Source organism: Schistocerca piceifrons, chromosome X (genome assembly GCF_021461385.2).
Source record: "Schistocerca piceifrons isolate TAMUIC-IGC-003096 chromosome X, iqSchPice1.1, whole genome shotgun sequence".
NCBI classification, from domain to species: Eukaryota; Metazoa; Arthropoda; class Insecta; order Orthoptera; family Acrididae; genus Schistocerca; species Schistocerca piceifrons.
The window spans coordinates 850815086-850833894 of record NC_060149.1 but is presented as its reverse complement, the minus strand read 5'-3'; the positions used below and the strand labels follow the sequence as shown (position 1 = coordinate 850833894).

General features: G+C 39.2%; 1 protein-coding gene across 2 annotated transcripts in view; it reads right to left on the bottom strand.

The window, feature by feature from the left end:
* The window catches only part of LOC124722935 (glutamate receptor-interacting protein 2), a 454066-nt gene that overhangs the window by 52993 nt on the left and 382264 nt on the right, over positions 1-18809 (bottom strand). Inside the window, exon 14 of one of the 2 annotated variants that reach the window (XM_047248095.1) lies at positions 11931-12047. The exons of the other annotated variant lie outside the window; for it this stretch is intronic. Coding sequence (XP_047104051.1) covers positions 11931-12047 — 117 coding nt within the window. The remainder of the gene's footprint in view (positions 1-11930; positions 12048-18809) is intronic. 2 annotated transcript variants of the gene reach the window in all.

The following is an 18809-nucleotide window of genomic DNA, read 5'->3' as shown; positions in this document are numbered from 1 at the left end:
CTTCAGTCTCCAGAGTGAATTTGATTCTGGGATGTATGGAGTTCATATGTGCAAGAAAGTCAAGGAGTCTGTCCTTTCCATGGGGCCAGATGACAAACGTGGCATTCAAATAATGCAAAAAGCAAGCGTGTTTCCATTTGGGTGACATCAGGGCTTCTTCCTGCCTTGGGAAGTGAGAGGGAACACTTTACTTGCTGGAGCATTGAGTACAACTTTCATGAACTATTTAAACCAGATTTACCTCTGGCCAACCATTTTAACCTCTGGATGTGGGACAGGATTGGTGCTGTTACCTGGGTGGCAGTTGATTCTGCACATAGGAAGGCTACAAGATGTAAAACATAAAAAATTTTACATCTTGTTGACAAATCATCACTGGAGGCCCCATGAAATACTGCCATCTATCTGACCTACATGCAGCTGAGTGCCAATGTGGTATCAGTTCTGGAGAGGGGACTGAACTTTGCCCACGTCCTTAAGTTCATGGACATTGTCAGTGTAATTGAACAGTTTGCAGTGTAACTACCATCTGAAGCAGCTGAAGAAGTATGTTGTGTATCTTGTCATCCTATGACAAGTACTAAGCCTATGAAATCAAACATTACCAGCAGAGATAGGATGGCCATTGAATACTTGAGAGAATGCCTTGAAACTGTTGTTTTACCCATTGACAAAGATAATTCTACTGTTGTTCCCTCCCAAAAGGACTACACTGAGGATCTCTCCCACAAGGACTACACTGAAGAGCTGGAGAACCTGTTTAATGATGACTCCTACAGGAAGACCAACACTGACACCTCCAAGAAGATGGAGAACAAGACCAGGACGTTTCTCAAGGGCCCAGATTTACAAGATGGGACCATCAAAAAATTGTTATCACAAGTGTTTGAATGCATGGTGTCATCCCACAAGAACAGACACCACATGTTTGTATAAATGATTCACCTTGATGGGCAATGAATCTACAACCTCCAGTGTGGATGCACTTTTACATTCAATCTACAGCGGGAATCTAAAATTAATGAGCATAGAGGACATGGATGGGGACTGCAGATAGGTGGTGCTAGGTGGGAATGTGGGTTTTCTGGGGAGAGTACCAAGATCGTCTCTGCATTTGTGATAAACACTGTGTCTGGGTGGTGCAGTGATTAACACAACTGCCTAGTAAGCAGGAGATCCCAAGTTCGAATCCCAGTCCAGCACACATTTTCACTCATTGCGACTTATTCCATACAACATCCCAATGTGGCTGGTATCATCAGTTCCTTTCCTTTTCTTTCCTGTCACCCCCCCCCCCCCCCCCTTCCCTTCAATTTAGATAATATTTTACCACAAGAATGTGACTGTCAAGACTTTATGGACTCCCTAAGCTCCAAAAAATAGGGTTGCCGTTATGCCCAATTCTCAGCAACACAATGGCTCCTACATATTTTCTGGCAAAATATGTGACAGATATACCACACCCTTTTGTAGTTAAGTGCCCACATCACATATACAGTTCTGTGGATTTTGTGGCATGTCACAATAACTGCAGACTGAAAGATGCAGATATCTTTTTCAGCTTTGACATCACCTTGTTATTCACAAGGGAGTGTCTACAAGAGTCACCAGGACTCATTGGTCAGAGGTTCGATGGGAATATCACTGAACTTTTCAGCCACATAACGACTTCCACATATTTTCCATTTAATGGAGAATAGTATGACTAAACAGAGGAAGTTGCAATGGGCAGCTTACTCTTGCCTTGGTTGCAAATTTGTACATGGATCACTTAAAGGAAGAAACCCAGACATCATTTAAATTGAAACCCACTTGCTGTTTCTGTAATGTGGCTAACACATTTGTCATCTGACCCTCTGGGATGGACAAACTCCTTGGCTTCCTTGCACATCTGAACTCCATACATCCCAGCACCAGATTCATTATGGAGACTGAAGCAGAAGGAAGACTACCATTTACGGACATAATGGTCAAGGAAAGATTTGATGGCACACTGGGCCAGCTGTGTATTTGATGAAAATCACCATGGAACTGTATATGAATGGGGCCATCTACCACCACTCTGTGTAGAGTAATGGGATATTAAAACCACTAGCACATAGAGTGTGCACCATATCAGATACAGAGTGTCTACCCAGGAACTCAGACACCTCAGAAATGTGTTCTGAAAAAATGGTTATGCAGAATGGCAGATTTGGTGTGCTCTCTCTCCAAGCACTATAATATACCTGTGGAGATGGAAGGTATCACTGTGGAAGAGGCCACCACCGCCCTTATGCCACACATGGGGACACAGTTGGGAAAAATCAGATGCTTACTGGAAAAGCATGAAGTAAGAACTGTCTTTTTCCCTCCCAATAAAACATGGGCACTATTGGGGAGTGTGGAAGGTGACCTCAGTTTGCAATAGGCTGGATATATCAGACTCTGTGCTAATGTGATAAGATATATATTCAACAAACAGTGGGAGCCATGGAAGATACATGTTGAGTACACCGGTAACACACTCTACTAATGTATCTCAACAACTCAGCAGTCACAGAGTGCTGTTTGTCTAAAAATCATGCAATGGAATATGAATGTACACTGGGACAGTGTCATTAGAGAGGCAATCGAAATTTGCATCAGGGACAATCACATCAACTGGGACTGCAGCTATGATCTCAGAGAAAGTTAGGAACCAGCACTGGGTCTAATTAAGAACACACTCAGCAACCACAATGATCTGATGGCAAGGGTGGACAGAGTAATTACACCTATGGTACCACAAATGCTGCTGCCACTGCCTCTGCACCATTGGCTCGGGCATGGACTACACAGAAAATGGCTGGTAGGGGGAATCTGTGCACCCCCAGGAGGTCAGTTTGTCAGTGCACCTGATGATGGCAACATGTCTATCCACTCAAATAATGTGCCTGTTGGACATTATGAACTAGCAGTACATCCGTGGACTTTTGATCAAGAAATAAGTGGTGTCAACTAGTACGAACAACATATCTTCACCATCACAAGAACTTTGACTCTTTAACCTAGTGGCCTGCACCATCTTGCTTATTCAGTTCACTGTATGACTTGCTGTAATGTGGACGTTTGTATTTACCAATATGAAATATATCAAGTCTTACAGTATTAAGTGGGTTTTCCTTGGGCTACAACCCAACTGAAATCCCACAGTGGTGACCCCCCAAGGAATATGGACTGATAGAATGGTGGCATCGCACCTTCAAGACAACACTGCAGTATCACAACAGTATTTGGACCAAGGTCCTCCCATGGGTACTCCTTGGCCTACAGTTGTCATACAGGGCACCATGAGTGAGTTCGTCTATGGTGAAAACCCTGTCCTCCCAGTGCAGCTGTTCCAGCCTACCCCCCTTGATGCTCCCACCGCCCTTCCTAACTTAGTAAGCCAGATACAAACACATTTTGCGAACATTTCCCTGACCCTCCTCCTCTAGCCATACATCCCTCAGCTCCTAAATGTCCTCTGACCTCCTTTCATGCAAGTTTGTTTTTCTCCGTGACAACACTGTCCGGGCCCCACTCCCCCCACCATATTCAGTCCCCTATGAGATCATAAACCGCAATGCTAAGATGATGGACATCTGGGTTAAAGGTATGCCACTCACTGTTTCTTTCCACTGCATGAAACTGGCGCACCTTGACCCAGCATCTTTCATGCCAGTAAATGTTATGCAGTCTCCCAGCCCTGAGGACTTGTGCTAAAGCTATGACACCTCAGAGCTGCTGCTGCAGCCCTCACCTGAACATGCACCTGCATCACCATCAACGTCGTTCCTCGGGTTCTTGCCTTCTCTCTCTACTCTCTCCCTCTCTCTCTACTCTCTCCCCGCTATCCCCTCTAGGGGTTCTGAAAACCAATGTCCTACCCGAATGTGTGGGGGATGTCATCATCCTCATTGACTACAACCACATCTTCATCCTTCTGCAAGACAACTTGCCCCACCCGACAGGGGACCCAGTTCATCAGTCGATCACCGGCTCCAACCCACTCCCGTGAGGGGTTGACCACATTCTAATTTGAGCTACGGTGACCCACATAGGGAGGGTTACACTTTGGATGCTGTCAGCTGATCACATGGTGGACACAGTTCCTCCCCACACTGCTCCATCCTCACATGTGGGCCGATGCCTCGTCCACCCACACCACCTACAGGAGTTCCACGTCAGCCTCCCAGTGTGAACCCTTGCAGCTAGCCACATTTGCAGGCAGTGTGGGTGATTGGCAGCATGGTTGCAAACAGATTGAGCCCTGTGTACAAGAGCACAACATACCCCAGATGCCCTCTGCTGGAAACAGCATGTACTCTGTGTTTTAGTTCAATGTTTTATTCACAAATTTCAACAAGATGTGTCATGTATAAACATCATGTGGATTATCTATTTTGCTTCTTAAGATCAAATTATTTGTACTGCCCTTTTAAACAGTTGTGTGTAATAGTTTAAGAATGCATATATCAGTATTTTATCTTGCCTTCCACCTTCCTCCCTGCCATAGCCATCATTTATGATGTATGGATTTGTATTCTGCATAGTGAGTTCAGTATAAAGCTAGATGTCATGGAATGTGCTCAAATGCATGCTTTTGTACTGTCACCCTTATTCTATAACTCTGGCTGTGTTTTTCATTTTGAAGATGGTGGGAGTTCATAATTCATGATGAATCAGGTACTATTTTATGTGTGCTATACTTTAAACAATGTCATTATATGTAATTTCAGTATACATCTACAATTATAATGTCCTCAGTTTCAAATATTTTTCTGTATATCTCATCTAGAGAAATAGTTATTCACTAATGTTTCCTTTCATTTTATTTCTATATCTGAGGATGATCAGTGCTGAAAATGAAAACTAGTAATCCAGTGTCAACATGTGCAACTGAGACTGTAATAATACATATTTTTAGAATATATCAACAGTTGTGGAATCTCTTGGACAATATGTAATCCATTATCATAGCAATTTTAATCTCTATTCTTCCCACCTTTTTAATATTAGGCATTCTGCAAATAATTTATTTATTTCCCTGTTGATCTGTAGGCAATAAATACTATATAAATGTTATGTCAATTCATTACAAGAAAAATGTGACATACAAATATATACAGAAAAAAATACACACGAGATAATACAGAATGATCCATACATCAAATTTATACATAAATGCTTCTGTTATTATAAATTCTTGGCCTGTTCTTCATAAGTCTGTACTCTTATATTTCCATAGCAGTAAAATCTTTCACACATAACAATGATTCAGTTGGAAAGCAGCTGTCCATTAGATACATAAATATTATACAAATGTTAAGGCGAGAATGGCAGTATTTTTAGTTTCGGCTTAGTATAAACATGTTAACAAAATGTTAGTGGCCAACATAGTCACTTAAAGAGTAAAACCATTTTTTGAGCCGAAATATTTTAAGTTCTGCTATAAATTTATATTCATCTTGTAACTTTCTGATAAAGGCTTTCAGTCTGTCATAAAATTTGATATCAATATGGCTCATGTTTCCTCTGTGTGTTAGTTCCTTTTGTATGCTGTGTATGGAGTGCTGGGCTATTTCAAATGTGACTATGAAAAATTAGCATTTGTGTTGATAGTATTTCAATCTTTAAGAGTATGGGTTTGCAATGTATCTGTAGTGAACAGTGTGTTATTATTTGGGTGGCCCTCTTCTGTAATGTTAAACTCTGAATTTCATGGCAAGCAGTAATACCTCAGAATATTATTTTTTATGTTGCAAGAGAATGAAAATAGCAAAAGTATGCCATTGTGACACCTTCTGTGGTGCAAATGTTTGCAATAATTCTTAGACCAGAAATGGCTTAATTAAGTTTCTATGTCAGTTTTACTACATGGTAACTAAACCTAAATTTTTCATCAGCATGGATCCATGGCAATTTTGTAGCTATTGCTTTGTCCAAGGCTTTGTTGCACAACACCAGATCTAGATTTACATTTCGATTTATTTTCCCAAATTGCATGTCATTTGTTTCTCTTATGTTTGATATTAGCCTGGTTGTGCTGAACTAATGGTGGACATGCTTGAGGATTTTACCTGCACTTTATGCAGCAATTGCTTTGGTGCACTTATTATCACATTAGTATCATCTGAAAACAGCATGACTTTGGCCACATTATCTGAAGTGTGTACGTCATGTTCATTGGTTGGATCTACTGTCGTGCCACAAGTTACTTTCAGACATTATGGTTTATCTTGATTTGTGGATTTAGAGCTTAATGACATTGTTTCATTTATGAAGTAAGTGCATATCTAGTTTGGTAAATCTTCTTTTTTAATATTAAGATTTTCTGTATTTTTGATTCTCTGAGGTGCAACATACAATATGCCTAATCATAAGCTTGATGTTTTAAAGTACTTTTTGCTGATGCAATTAGCTGCACGTTGCACTATATAACTAAAAATTGTTTATATTATTTATGTATGTTTATTGAATAAAAAAATATACTGAACATGTGCATCCCAATATTTTTTTTAATGTTGATACTTTTTGATATTTCAATGATTTTTGAAAAAAATGTGAATTCACCACTTTTTCTGGCAGTCATACTTGTTCGAGGTGATCACCACCAGATCACTGTAATGTGATGTTCCAACTTCATTGCAATATATGTGGATGGGTTCAATATTCTTTAAAAAAAGTTCTTTAAAAAGCCATCTGCATGCATCGACATACAGGATGTTTATTTTAATTTCTGCATTTATCGTGATCTAGGAATGTTTTGATTTTGGCAAGTCCTCTTGCCTCTCACCTTCGAGGTGCTTAATTTCTGTGAGTATCCATGGCAGGTGCACCTGACTATCATTTCGTGGGCATGTTATCTTATTACAGTGGTTGTGGTTTTTATTCTCCCAATACTTACACAGTAACCAGTGCAAGCGCTAAGGTGGCTGGCACACAACAATATCAGTCACTCTGATAGCAGGATTCGAGGGCAACATTAAAAATCAAGCATTCAGATGGCTTGCGGTCTCACTACAACTGACCCCATAGGGAACAGAAAATTAAGTTACCATACAAGTAGCTTATTTGCCAGAAATGTCAATGTCTATTTGTAATGTAAAATCACATTTGCAACACTAAAGTAACATTTGATCATAAATTCAACTGTTAAAATATAAAGGTTAACATTTACATCATAAATGAAATGTAAAATCAAATGCACCAGTTTATAATTGCAAAAACAGGCACAGGCAATATTTGTCAATTACAGCACCACCTACCATGAAGGGAAAACAATGATATGTATTATTTGTCATATGATCTGAATATGCAATAGAAATGAGGGATTCCCCTTTGAAAATACGAAGTTGACCCCGTCCAGTCCCTTTTACTAATATCAACTTTTCACCTACAATTTTTTTTCATGTGATGCATCATTTTTGAGATATTTAGTTGTCTAAAGTTAAAACAAACACTCCGTATATGAATATTTTTCCCTATACGTGAATGTATTTGTGAATGTTGAGCCGTTTCTGTGGTTAAACATAACATTGAAGGTGATCCTTAAACATAAAATGTCAACATCCTGATGTAAACTGCCAGCAGACACAGTTCGTTATGCTTGCAGACATTAGACTGTATCTAAATAAGTGAAACATAAAATTGTTCTCAGTACACAGTTCTGCAAGGCATACCACACTTATTTTGGTGTGCATGTTAAAGGCAAATATGTAACATTGGCTCACCACATTATTTGTGGCAATTGCTGGTCTACTTTAGAGGGTTGGCTATGTAGAACAAGAATATAAATGCCACCTGCAATTCCCTGAATATAGCTAGAGCCTGCAAATCATCATGGAAACTGCTATTTTTGTATGGTGGAGATTGCACATTATAAAAGTACCAAGAGCAGAGCAAATATGCTGTACCCTAGCATACCATCATCTATCGCTCCAGTACCACATAATGAAGAGCTGCCAATTCCATCACTGCCAATACAGAATACTAGTGAAGAGACAAATTCAAGTAATGACAGTGATTTTTGTTTTACTGGTGACTGCAATTTAGAACCACAGCTCTTTACTCAGCTGAAACTGAATGACCTTGTTAGCAATTTGAAACTAAATGAATCAAAGGTTGAACTTCTTGTATCCCATATGAAACAATGTACTTCATAAATCCTGTAAAATAACAAAATATAAGGTAAGGCATGAAGATTTTGCATGTTTCTACCAGATGCAAAAAATCTTTGTTTTTATGGTGATGTCAATGGTCTCTTTGAACATATTAAGATTCCTCATGAACCAGATCAATGGTGTCTATTTATAGATATTTCCAGTATAAGCCTCAAACCTGTCTTATTGCATAATGGGAACTAGTTTCCTTCAATACCAGTATCTCATTCTGCACAACTTAAGGAGACTTAAGAAAATATAAAGCTGCTCTTGGAAAAACTAAAATATGAATGTTAAAAATGGGATGTTTGTGGTGATTTTAAAATTTTGGGATTTCCTCTGGGGCTGAAGATGGCTACACCAAATACTCTTGCTTTCTCTGCCTGTGAGACAGTAGATAAGATAATCAACATTACACTAAGAAAGAATGACCAACAAGAAAAACAAGATTTAAGAGTTATAAGTGAAGAACATGGTGAATGTTTTCACCAAGACATTCACTGCATAGAAGGAAGGTATCAGGGACATCTGAACTGTGTTATGATAGGGGACTATGAATGAGTTATAATATGACTGGAGGAGTCAGAAGAACATAAGAGGACCAACCATTCTAATGTACATTTTAGAATGTAACCATTGTTGCATGAAGGTTCAGTGTTATTCAATATTTCTGGATTTATTTTAACCACTTCTTGAGGTACTTTATGTTACATTTTTGTTATAGGACTCTAGTTGTCTTACATAAGCATGCAATATTAAATGTTTTATGGGAACTACATACAGTTTATAGTAAACACACAACTAACATGTTTAAATGTTTTCTGGTGGTTTGGGTGGTATTTGATGAATCCAACATCAATGAAAATGGTGACAGCACTGTACCAAATAAAGTGGTAAGAACACAATTGAGAAAATTTGTAAAATGGTACAGAATTCACTATTGTTTCCAACCAGTAAAATCACTTTCATCAAGGGCACACAATATGAATGGCCTCAGTTAACTTCTAGAAGAGTGGAAAAAAAAATTGGTCCCAGATTTCTGTCTGCAGAGTATAAATGACAAACAGTGGCACTATGTTTTCATTTCATGTCCTTGGAGACAGTGACTGTGCCCTCTTTTATAAGATATAAGACTCTGTAGTGATGCATAAAGTGCCTCCGGACTAAGATTTGATTTTTCTTTTTTATTATTTTACTTGTGACAAATTGACTGGGAAAAGTTTATTTTAGATATTTTTTTTTAATTTTCAAAGTTTCATTCCTTATAAAGCCAAACTGTGTTTAGCTGCAGAGCAGTGGCTAGATGGAGGCTGGTTCAGTAGAGGCTGCCACTAGATATCATTGCCAACATGGGCCTTGTCCAATTGCATAATATTTTCACTGATAAGGTGATGCTCAGGTGAAGTGCCACTGAGAAGGATGTGCTTCCATCATACACTCTACCAACTGATCAGAGGACTGTGAATGGTCCACTGGGGACCACAGAGAAGGCGGACAAGGGTGTGCTGGGGCCTCCCTGATGCCCTCTTGGCAGCCAAGTTTCTAACCAATCAGGCAATCAAACTTCCGCATCCCCCTTGGCCAATATGCCCATTAGTCTGTTAATAGCCTCCCAGGTGCCGCTTGAATCCTTTAGAGGTAGATTTAAACACTAGTTAGTTGTTTTGAACTGTATTCATTTTCTCTCTTTTGAACAATTCCCCCCATTTTCATGCACTCCCAGATGCAAACATCCAGAAATTGCCTTGCCGTTTTCAAATCCTGTACACAATTTTACAAAATAATGTTGCCTTTCCATTGTTGTAACAAGAATTGACCAATTCAGACCAGAATAGGCTGATCATCATCAGGAAAGTCACCATGCCAATCACATGATGATACAGACTCATCAGACTTGTGAGAGGGGGGGGGGGGGGCTCTTGGAGAGGCCCCCACTGAATGGATTTCTCTTCAGTTCCAAGTCACTGACCAGAGCAGACTTTAGTCCTCAAACTTTACCCTTTCATTTCTCTCCTGCAAGGAGAGACTGGATCTACTTCAGTTATCTTCTCTCACCTTCTGGCAATCCTCATTGCCAGAAAATAAACCTGTGTGGTTTCCTTTTATTAAACATGGGTATTTTATTTACAAGCCCACACCACTCAAAATTCCTGACTACAACCTTCCCATCCATGTGGTTTTACCATGAGATACAAAACTTGATGTTTGTGTATGATCATGCTGTCAAAATGTCAGGCATCTGTATTAATTGGAGAACAAAAAATGTTGACCTTATCTGAAAACTGCGCCTTTTAGAGGCTTCCTATAGCTACCACATCTTCAACTTAGCAGCTGCTGTGGTGTCATATACAACACATTTGTAACAGAGGGTGGAAAGGAAGGTGAGGGATATTTTCAGTGTAATCATCATCATCATCATCATCATCATCATCAGTGTTCTACAATATGGCAGGTCTCCACATGTAGTTTTCCATGCAGTCCTGTCATTTGCCACCCTCTTTGTTTTCTCATAATTGTTTTCTATCCCTGCACTAACCACCATCTGGTATCTTCTTCTTCTTCTTCTTCCATTCACTGCTCCTTTCATAGCACCCATCAGTAAACAATCTCTTCTCATCCATTGTACAAGCCAATTGTATTTCCTCTTCCTGATTACCCTTAAAATTTCTCTCTCTTCACCACTCTTCTCAACTCTTCTCAGAACCTCCTCATTTCTCACTTTGTCTTCCCAGTTTATCCCTCCCATCCTCCTCCAGCTCCACAGCTCAAATGATTTTATTCTTCTTTCTTTCTCTATTCTCAGTGTCCAGGTCTCAGCTCTGTATAACACCGTGCTCCATATGAAGCTCTTTGCCAGTCTCTTCCTGAGATCACTGTCCATATACTCACACAGAAGCCCCTTCTTCTTTTTGAATGCTTTCTTGGCAATTGCTATATGTTTCACCTCCTTATTACATCTCATGTTGTCTGCAATAATGCTTTCCAGATATCTGAAAACATTAACTTCTTCTATATCTTCCTGTTCTAACTTTATACTCATTCTTACTTTTCTTGCACTTACCACTGTACATTTTATCTCTTTATTATTAATTCTCATTCTGAATAATGAAAAGAATGCTAAAACCCCATTGTATTGCAAATGGGGATGTATCAATCTGATAGTAACTTGCCCAATAACATAGCAGTTGACAAGTGCTTTCTGAATATAATGACAATGTGCTGTATTTATTAGTATTGGCAGCTTCTTATAGCACTCTGCTCTCAGAAGTGCTGTTCTTCTTGAAGCAGTTCATGGACTTAGTTTTGGATACTGAAAGCTGGGTAAACACATTAAACCTGTCTGTTAGGATGACGTCCACTGAGGCATCCAGAAAATAAGTGAATATTAAAATCAGCGTGCACAATTAAAAGTAATATACACCAATATTCAAGAATATTTCATGCAAGTCCTTTTTGTAATGTGCCATATATATTGTTCCATGGATAATATATACTGGGAATAGATTTATCAGCTGACACCTGCTGTTAAGTTTTTAAGGTATGACTTACATTTATTGGAAAATATTCCCTCACACTTTGTTATGGAATTAGCCTTTCATTTAATAATTTAACAGCTGATGAAGTTTAAAAATGTCCACACTCTGGGAAAATGATAATAGGTTTAATAGAAAAGTTGTACTTTCAGTAATTATGATGTTGGTTTACTGTTGTTTACATTCATATCTGAATTTTATTGATTGCCATGCCGTGAAATTTATCACCTACCTACAGGGGTGCAGAGTTCATCATTGGAGCTCTTCATTAAATAATGGATGCTTTGCTCAGGCTCTGCTTTCAGATTTTTGCTATACAACAGCTTTTCTTCTTCTTCTGATAAAGCTCCTATGGAAAACAAGTACTTCCTAAGTTTACAAAACACTATGAATGAACATTTGAATGCATAAAAGTGAAGTTGTATCACACCGTTTGCTGTGCAGAGTCAATGCTGACAGGAATTGTAGGTAGTCTGATATAATGCTCTTTTAATTGCACAACAAATAATAACACAATTAAACTCTATCTGAAATATCTTTTGTGTCACATGCTTCAAGTAATTGAGCATTAATTTATAGCCCAATTTTTCATTTCATTTTAATATCAATACTTTTCAAATTCTCTACCCCACAGAGAGTTTTTTCCTTGTGTGAATCATTCCACATATTTCTTTTTGTGACTGAGATTAAAGCAGGTAAACATTCTTACACTTAGATGTAAACTGTTTATTATCCATGTATCACAAGCCCCATTTTGTCCCATCTCCATTGCTCCTCTGCCCCTCTTCCTACTTTTTGTAAGTTAATTTGTGATTTTAAGAAATGAATTAGTCTTATGTCAAAGCTGTGGAAAGTATGGAGAACTATGGTTTTCTCTATTAAGAGTATCAAGTGGGAAGATCCTGTAACTTACTTTGGAAGACATTTTAGAGAGATTTTTCTCATTTTTTTTATTTATTGGCAGTTTATTAAATATAATTAGATAAGATTATAATTTTCATTCCTGGAAATCCCTTGATATGGAGTCTTCAATAGTTGTCATAAATACAATGTAGCTCCATAAACTGTTCAGTGTCTTTCATTTCTACATTTTTCTTGTTCTTTTCCCCAGAATACATCATTGCTCATAAAGTCCGCATCACATTCTTTACTCAGTCCCTACAAACTTTCCAAATATATGATCATCTATTCCAACTTTCTTACTTAATGACAGAATTGTCACTTTTGTTCTGTTAAAAATCTCTATCCACTGCTCATGAAATGTTCAAATGAATTAACATATTTTAAGTTTAAAGATGCTTACTTAGATTCATAACAGTAGTTCCAATTCAAAGAGGTTAAATGTATTCATTACAAAGAAGTTAGATATACTAATGACTAGCCACTCTATATTTACGAGGATGCAAAGCTAGTTCTTTTTGCTGATAATACAGGTATAGTAATCACACACAGCAAAGAAGAATTACCTGAGGAAGTTAGGGAAGTAGCAGCTCAGGCAATCACACCTCCCTGGGCCTGGCCTGTACCAGTGAGTATGTGCAAACCCTGCTTGTCCACCCAGGGCTGGGAATTATGCATTACTCAGTCACCTGTTACATGTAAGAGATGTGGGCCAGCCTTTAGGAGCACACAGGGAGGAAGCAGAAAAAGAGGAACCTCAAACAGCGAAGCAGAGGAAGGATAGGAGAAGGTGAACAATGAAAGGAAAAGGGAACAAAAAACAGTTGTGAGACTGTTCTTATGTCAGATACAGACAATGCGGAACATTCTCAAAAAAAATCTAGACATGTTCCCCAAGGGAGGGGAAAAAGAATAGCAAGAGGATAGACATGCAGCACAGAAGGGAAAAGATGCTGCAAAGGATGGGTCCCAATGGTAGCCAAGCATGAGCCTGCCAAAGAGTGGCGAGCCCCCTCCCCCCCCCCCTCCCCGGGAGGAGGAGTAGGGGGGGGGATATACCACAATGAAGACACTAATCATAAAGATAAATTAATATCATCTGCATTATCGAATGTTTCAGGTATCAATTATTAACACACAATATTCTTATTATGTTTCTTGTATCAACTGACAAATCTTTTGCGTTGTGATTATGTTGTGCATACCATGGTAATTCTTTTTCACATACATTGGGTCCTTTCACCTAATTACATTATGACGTGGACTTCAAACCTATATTGATATTAAATTATTTAATGGAAGATAGGAAATCTGAATTATAGATTCTACAGTAAGTTTGTACAAATAAATCACTAATGAATGATAAACGTTCTGGAGAAAGAACAGAAGTTCTGTTAAAATTGTTGTGAGAACTTGTCATAGTAATATTCTTTAAGAAGTATCACATTCATATTTAGAAAATATTTGAAAATTGGGAAAAATTTCATTTCAACTCAGATCACATAGTGTGAAAACTGTAATCTTTAAATGAAGTAAGCTATGAATGTTCTTGTAATGATTGATGATTGTAAAGTAGAATATTCAGAAGCAGTAATATTTATGGTTTTCTAGAGTTGGTAGTTATGTAGTAAATATTAATCTAATACCTTCATGATGTTCTCACATAACTGTGAGATGTCAGGAATATAATGGAATGTAGGGATATTTCATGAATTATTATGTATTAGGTCTCTAGGAAGGTGAAGGAGGAGGGAAAATTAATGTTTAACATCCTATTGACAATGAGATCATCAGAGCTGGGAGTAAGATGATGAGGATGAGGATGATGGTGATGTTTATACTGATAATTTCATATGGAGGAGACCTGTGAGAAGGGTTGTAATATGCGGAAGTAAATGATGAGGATATGCACAGGGATTCAAAGTCATGAAATTTAGTATACTTTATCCATTCAATTATGTGGTATGCAATTATGGAGGTGATTGTAAGTAAGGAAAGAGAAAACATACTATCTTAATAGTGGTTCTGATGATACTGCAATGTAATGGAATTGTGGTGCACGGAAAAGTTTGATAATTTCACTATGGCAAACATATGGGATACTCTGTTGATGACAACTATTCAAATAAAACCTTACCATGCAATAAGTTGCTGACTTGTATTAATTAAACCTGGCAAATATAAATGATGATTATAATGAAGAATGCATAAGAGGTGTGTGTGTGTGTGTGTGTGTGTGTGTGTGTGTGTGTGTGTGTATGTGTGGAGGGGAAGGTGGTCAGTATTACTGAAAAAATAACAAAAATCTCTGCTGCATTAAATTTATTTTACATGGAAAGATTACACACATGTTGAGAAATGCACTTAAATGATTAGTATTTATTTTCTTACTTATTTCAATATGCTATTGTGGCTCTTCCCACTTATCCATTTATATAAACACCAACTTATGACATTTCATGATGTTATGCTTTTTGTACATAGAAATTCAGGTGTACTCATATTAGTTCAGTCATAATTTGAACATGCTATGCATTGTAGTTAAATGAGAGCTTATGGCTGATAGATGTAAGCACTTATGGACACTGATTGACATTGACACCTGTACTCTTATTGAAACTATATGCTATACCATGAGGATTTTGAGTTTACAACTGAAATTATGGTTACCCTTGAATACTGTATTGCAAAGACTGAAGTTATCTGCTGCATTGTAAACAATTTAACAGAAATATAAACCTAACATTGCACTTTAAGGAAAGTTAATTATAATTCATAGAAGAGTTAACTTCAAACTTGAAACTTGTTTTAGTGTAATAATAGCTTATAACAATGCTTATCTTGCTGTTGATTAAGTTAACTGTTATGAAATGTCACCTCAAATTCTTTGATTTATTTGTCTGAGAATTTTAACACTTTCATTTCAGCTGTTCAGTTTTTAGAAAATGGGTGTTTTTTTGACATGTGTAGGGAAAGTTGGTTCTGTGTACTAATTATTGTAGGATTGTACTTTGTAAGACAATTTGTTGGCGACTCAATAAGAAGAAATATCATCACCATTATACTTGAACAGATGGACACTATGATGTAGTTACAATGAAGGGGCAGGACAACATACTACAGAGTAATGATCATGAATGTTGGTAAAGGAATAATCAGAACATATTGTGAGTAAAGACAAGAAGAGAAGATCACACCTATCATAATCTTTCTAATTTTCACCTCTGAAAAAATTTCCTATTTTTCCATTTGTAAATAAAAAAAGATGTGATTAATATCAGCTTGTTAGCAGAATTCCAAAAACAAATGTTTATGTGCAGGATTCTAGGGGGATATTGTAATGTAACTCTCAAATATCAGTGTGTATAAATAATTTCAACTGTACCACTATTGTTGTTTCAAAAATAGCAAAATTGTCACACACCCCTCCCTATCCAAATAAAACTTCCCTATGCAGGAAAGATGTCTGATCTTTCCTGCATATCCCCACCAGTAACCTACAGCAAAGCTGCAGCACAAGAGGTGGGGATGCCAGCTGTTACAGCCAGCATTTCCGTCCCACTCTCCACCTTCCAAGAGGCAGTTGCCTCAAAGGACCAGCAGATTGCAGATCAGCAACAGCTGATCAAACTGCTGATGGGGAGTGAACACTCACAAACACAGACACACATCCAACACACACAAGCACCTGCCACAAACATGAGAGATATGTCCTCACTCTCACACCTGGTGGCTCAGGCACCGATGGAATCAGAGCCAGAGCCAACAGAAGACACTAAAAACTCAGAAGACGGACCGTGGCAGCATGTTGGTCCACAACACAAACAGCCAACAAACGCACAAACAAGTGAGCCCACAAACTCATGAGGCAACCACTGAGCGCTGCTGCAAGCTCCGACAACATGGCAAATTAGCCACACCAGCAACACAGGGAACAATACAAACAACCCTGTGACTGCACCATACGCACACATACAAGCAGCTATGCAGAACCCCAACAAATCCTTGGCTGGCTTCCCACCAGTCATTATACACAACTATAGAGACCTCAGTATCCTAAACAAAGAGTTAAATAAAAAACACAAACCCACAACATTCTACTCAAAACTCACTGGGGACCACACGGCACTGTATGTGGCAAACAAAACAGACTACTCAAATCTGCTGGACTTTCTGAAAGAAAGAAAGGTAGAACATTTCATGTACAGGACAGTCCTAGAAAAAAACACAGCAGTACATGATCGAGGGGATAGGTTTATGAACCCCAATCAAGATGGTACACGAGGAACACACCACCCTTGGATGGGAATGCATTCATGTAAACCAATTGACAGAGTTTGGCACAGCGAGACCATCTCACAACTACATGGTGGAGGTGGCCAACACGGCCAAGTCCCGCAACCTGTTGAAGTTAAAATTATTTCTTCACATGGTTGTCAGTGCAGAAGTCTACAACACGCTGTCCACTCCCCAACAATGCCACAACTGCCAGCACTTTGTGCACGCAGATATCTGATGTGGTCTCAATCCCCACTGCTGCAAATGTGCATGACACAAGAGTGCAAACTCCCCATCACAGCACCTCCCAAATACGCCAACTGTGGTGCAGCCCATCCGGCCAACTACAGGGGGTACATTGCATACAAAGAAGCTCTGAGGTACAAAATAGCAAAACACACCAAAACGACCGCCATCACAGCTCTAAAACTGCCCCAAAGCCCAGTAAGAAGTGGAATATCCTATGCTGGAGTGGTCGCTGGGAACTCCAGCAGCACAGGATGGTCAGAGGAGGCTCATAGCTCAGGACACACACACCAAACACCCCCAGCAACAAACATACAACCAATACACACAACACCCAACACCACACCCTCATCAGATGCACCAATATAGGGACGACCACAACACCAGAGAAGGAGAAGGAAAAAGAGAAGGAGAAACAATCAGAACAGGAGAAACATGACCACACCACAAAAAGAACACAGACAACAGGACACCAATCCTCACAAACACTATTTGGACATCAACACAACGACTCACACAACACACCCACTCACCACAGAGACCACACAGGCGCCCACAACTGTTACTTGAACAGCTGACACACAAGCCATCCCTCACCAGACACCAACACAACGAGCAGTGGCCACCAACACAAGCAACAACTCACAGGCTGACACGCCCAACATTATCTTAACATCCCAGAGAGTAATGGAGACATTATTCCCCAGACTCATGGCCACCAAAGTAGTCATGAAGATTATGGGGTGTGTCACACAACTCTTCACACAGTTCATGTTGGGCTCGCTCAACTGGACTAGCATCCAAGCCATTATCACGCCACTTTTTACATCACTACATGGATAACACACCACACCAGTCCTGAAACACAGATGCTAACACAAACTCACAGATCCTGTTTTGGAATGCCAATGGGATCACAAACAAAAGAGCTGAAATGGTTACGTTCATGGAGTGAAAGGGTATCTGAATCACCCTAGTGAATGGAACACTGCTTATGCCTCACAAACAGCTAAACATTCCAGGCTATTGTGTTTATCGTACCGACTGAGTGGATGGCAGGAAGGGCACAGCAATCATCATACACAAAGACATATGAACATCATGATCCCTGCACTTGAGAGACCAGAGACCATGGCCATCAGGGTCAAGTTCAACAGAGCCAACACCACACTGGTATTGCTGTACAATCATCCTAGAGACACAGTAACACACGATATCAGCACAGTTCTCAACATAGCACTACAGGTACTCTCTTACTGCTGCCATCCAAGATGCAGTGACTGATGCCATTCCACATTCAACACCAAAACCACACTCAACGGCCCTGCCCCAGGAGATCCTGGGCCTTATCTCAATGAGGAACTGCCTCAGGAGATACTGGCAGTGTACCAGGAGCCTGTTCTATAAACTGCACGTCAACAGACACCAGGGTTTAATACATGACAAAATGCAAACATTTAGAAATGAACAACGTGGACAGAAACTTGCTGGGCTAGATACCATACATCCTGGTGTGAGGATACTAGCCAGACACTTCACCAGGGAGAAACATTACATTCCCACTCTACGAGGACCAGACGGCCCAGCTTACTACATGACAGAGAAGGCAGAGATTATGGCCACAACACTTGCAGCGTCTTTCATGCCGAATCTGGCTCCTTCAGACCCAGTATTTACACTCAAAATG